Consider the following 1,656-nt stretch of genomic DNA (forward strand, 5'->3'; position numbering starts at 1 on the left):
GACCATTTGATTGACCACCCTTAAATCATGTGACTATATGAGATCCATGAGGTAAATCCCTACATTTATATTATATCAAAAGACAACCAATGGGATAATTTGGCCTTTTTCATTTGAAGTTTGGAATTGTTAACACCAGACTTCACTTTGAGAAGTAGCAGGTATAACAATTTCTCAAAAATATAAACGGAGCTATTTGAAAAAAAGGGAAGAGAATATCTAACATATAAATATATACTACTAAGTGAAAGACTATCAGTTCTTTCAGAGAACTCAAATTTTTACAAAAATTAAGATAAAGATAATATCCCCCATAATAAATCTCATAACAATAACATGTATTGAGAGTTACTCAATTATCCTCTGGAAAGAGCAGAATCTCTAAAGTTTGCAGTCAACCATTCCTGCCATTACCTCTAGCATACTAATTAAAGTTCTCTTCATTTTCTAGGAAATTGATAAAGAAAAGATCATAAAGAAAGTGAAATACCTACACCTTAACAGGAATTCAATGACACTTGCTGGGAGAATGACTTCCATCAATGACACCCAGTTCCATCCCCCCTTCTTTCACCTGCTAGGAATCCCAGGACTGGCAACGGTACATATCTGGATCGCTTTCCCATTCTGTATTGTGTACCTGATTGCCCTTGTGGGGAACATCACCATTCTCTTTGTGATCAAGACTGAACGCAGTCTCCACCAACCCATGTTCTACTTCCTGGCCATGTTGTCTATGATCGATCTGGGTCTGTGTACGTCCACCATCCCCAAAATGCTGGGCATCTTCTGGTTCAACCAACAAGAGATCAGCTTTGGGGGCTGCCTTGCCCAGATGTTCTTTATCCATATGTTCACAGGCATGGAGACTGTTCTCCTGGTGGCCATGGCTTATGACCGCTTTGTAGCCATCTGCAACCCTCTCCAGTACACCATGATCCTCACCAAGAAAACCATCAACATCCTAGCTTCTGTTGTTGTTGGAAGAAATTTAATCCTTGTGACTCCATTTGTGTTTCTCATCTTGAGGTTGCCCTTCTGTGGGCATCACATCATCCCTCATACGTACTGTGAGCACATGGGTCTTGCCCGGTTAGCCTGTGCACCCATCAAGGTCAACATTATCTATGGGCTCATGGTGATTTCTAATATCATTGTGGATGTGGTCCTGATTGCCTCCTCCTATGTACTTATCCTTCGAGCTGTTTTCCGCCTTCCTTCTCAAGATGACCGACTAAAGGCTCTCAATACCTGTGGTTCTCATGTCTGTGTCATGCTGTGCTTTTACACACCAGCGTTTTTTTCTTTTATGACACACCGTTTTGGTAGAAACATTCCCCGCTACATCCACATTCTATTTCTCAGGAGAACTCAGACTAATATGCTTCTTTGTAGTCTCTACGTACTATTCTAATTTCTATCATTATCTAGTACCTTTGTATATTTTTAACTTTATATAAAGGAAATCATTACAGTAGGTCATATTTATATCTGACTTTTCAAAATTCTGTTTATGAGCTCTATCTTGGTCATTGCATGTAAGAGTAATTTGCTTATTTCCAGTGTTGTATGATATTGTACAGTGTGAATATACCACACTTTACCTTTCTATTCTACTGTTAACATTAGGGTTATTTTCACTTTGAGCCTGTAGTA

The 1,656-nt window shown here is 39.1% G+C and overlaps 1 protein-coding gene across 1 annotated transcript; it reads left to right on the top strand.

Moving 5' to 3' along the window:
* Positions 1-511: 511 nt before the first annotated feature.
* LOC120221475 (olfactory receptor 52E4-like) lies at positions 512-1,414 on the top strand. The gene has a single exon (XM_039218873.1). The coding sequence runs from the start codon at positions 512-514 to the stop codon at positions 1,412-1,414; it is 903 nt and encodes a 300-aa protein (XP_039074804.1).
* The last annotated feature ends 242 nt before the right edge of the window (positions 1,415-1,656 follow it).

This window comes from Hyaena hyaena, unplaced genomic scaffold, assembly GCF_003009895.1.
Source record: "Hyaena hyaena isolate Hyena2069 unplaced genomic scaffold, ASM300989v1 scaffold_779, whole genome shotgun sequence".
In the NCBI taxonomy this organism is placed as follows: Eukaryota; Metazoa; Chordata; class Mammalia; order Carnivora; family Hyaenidae; genus Hyaena; species Hyaena hyaena.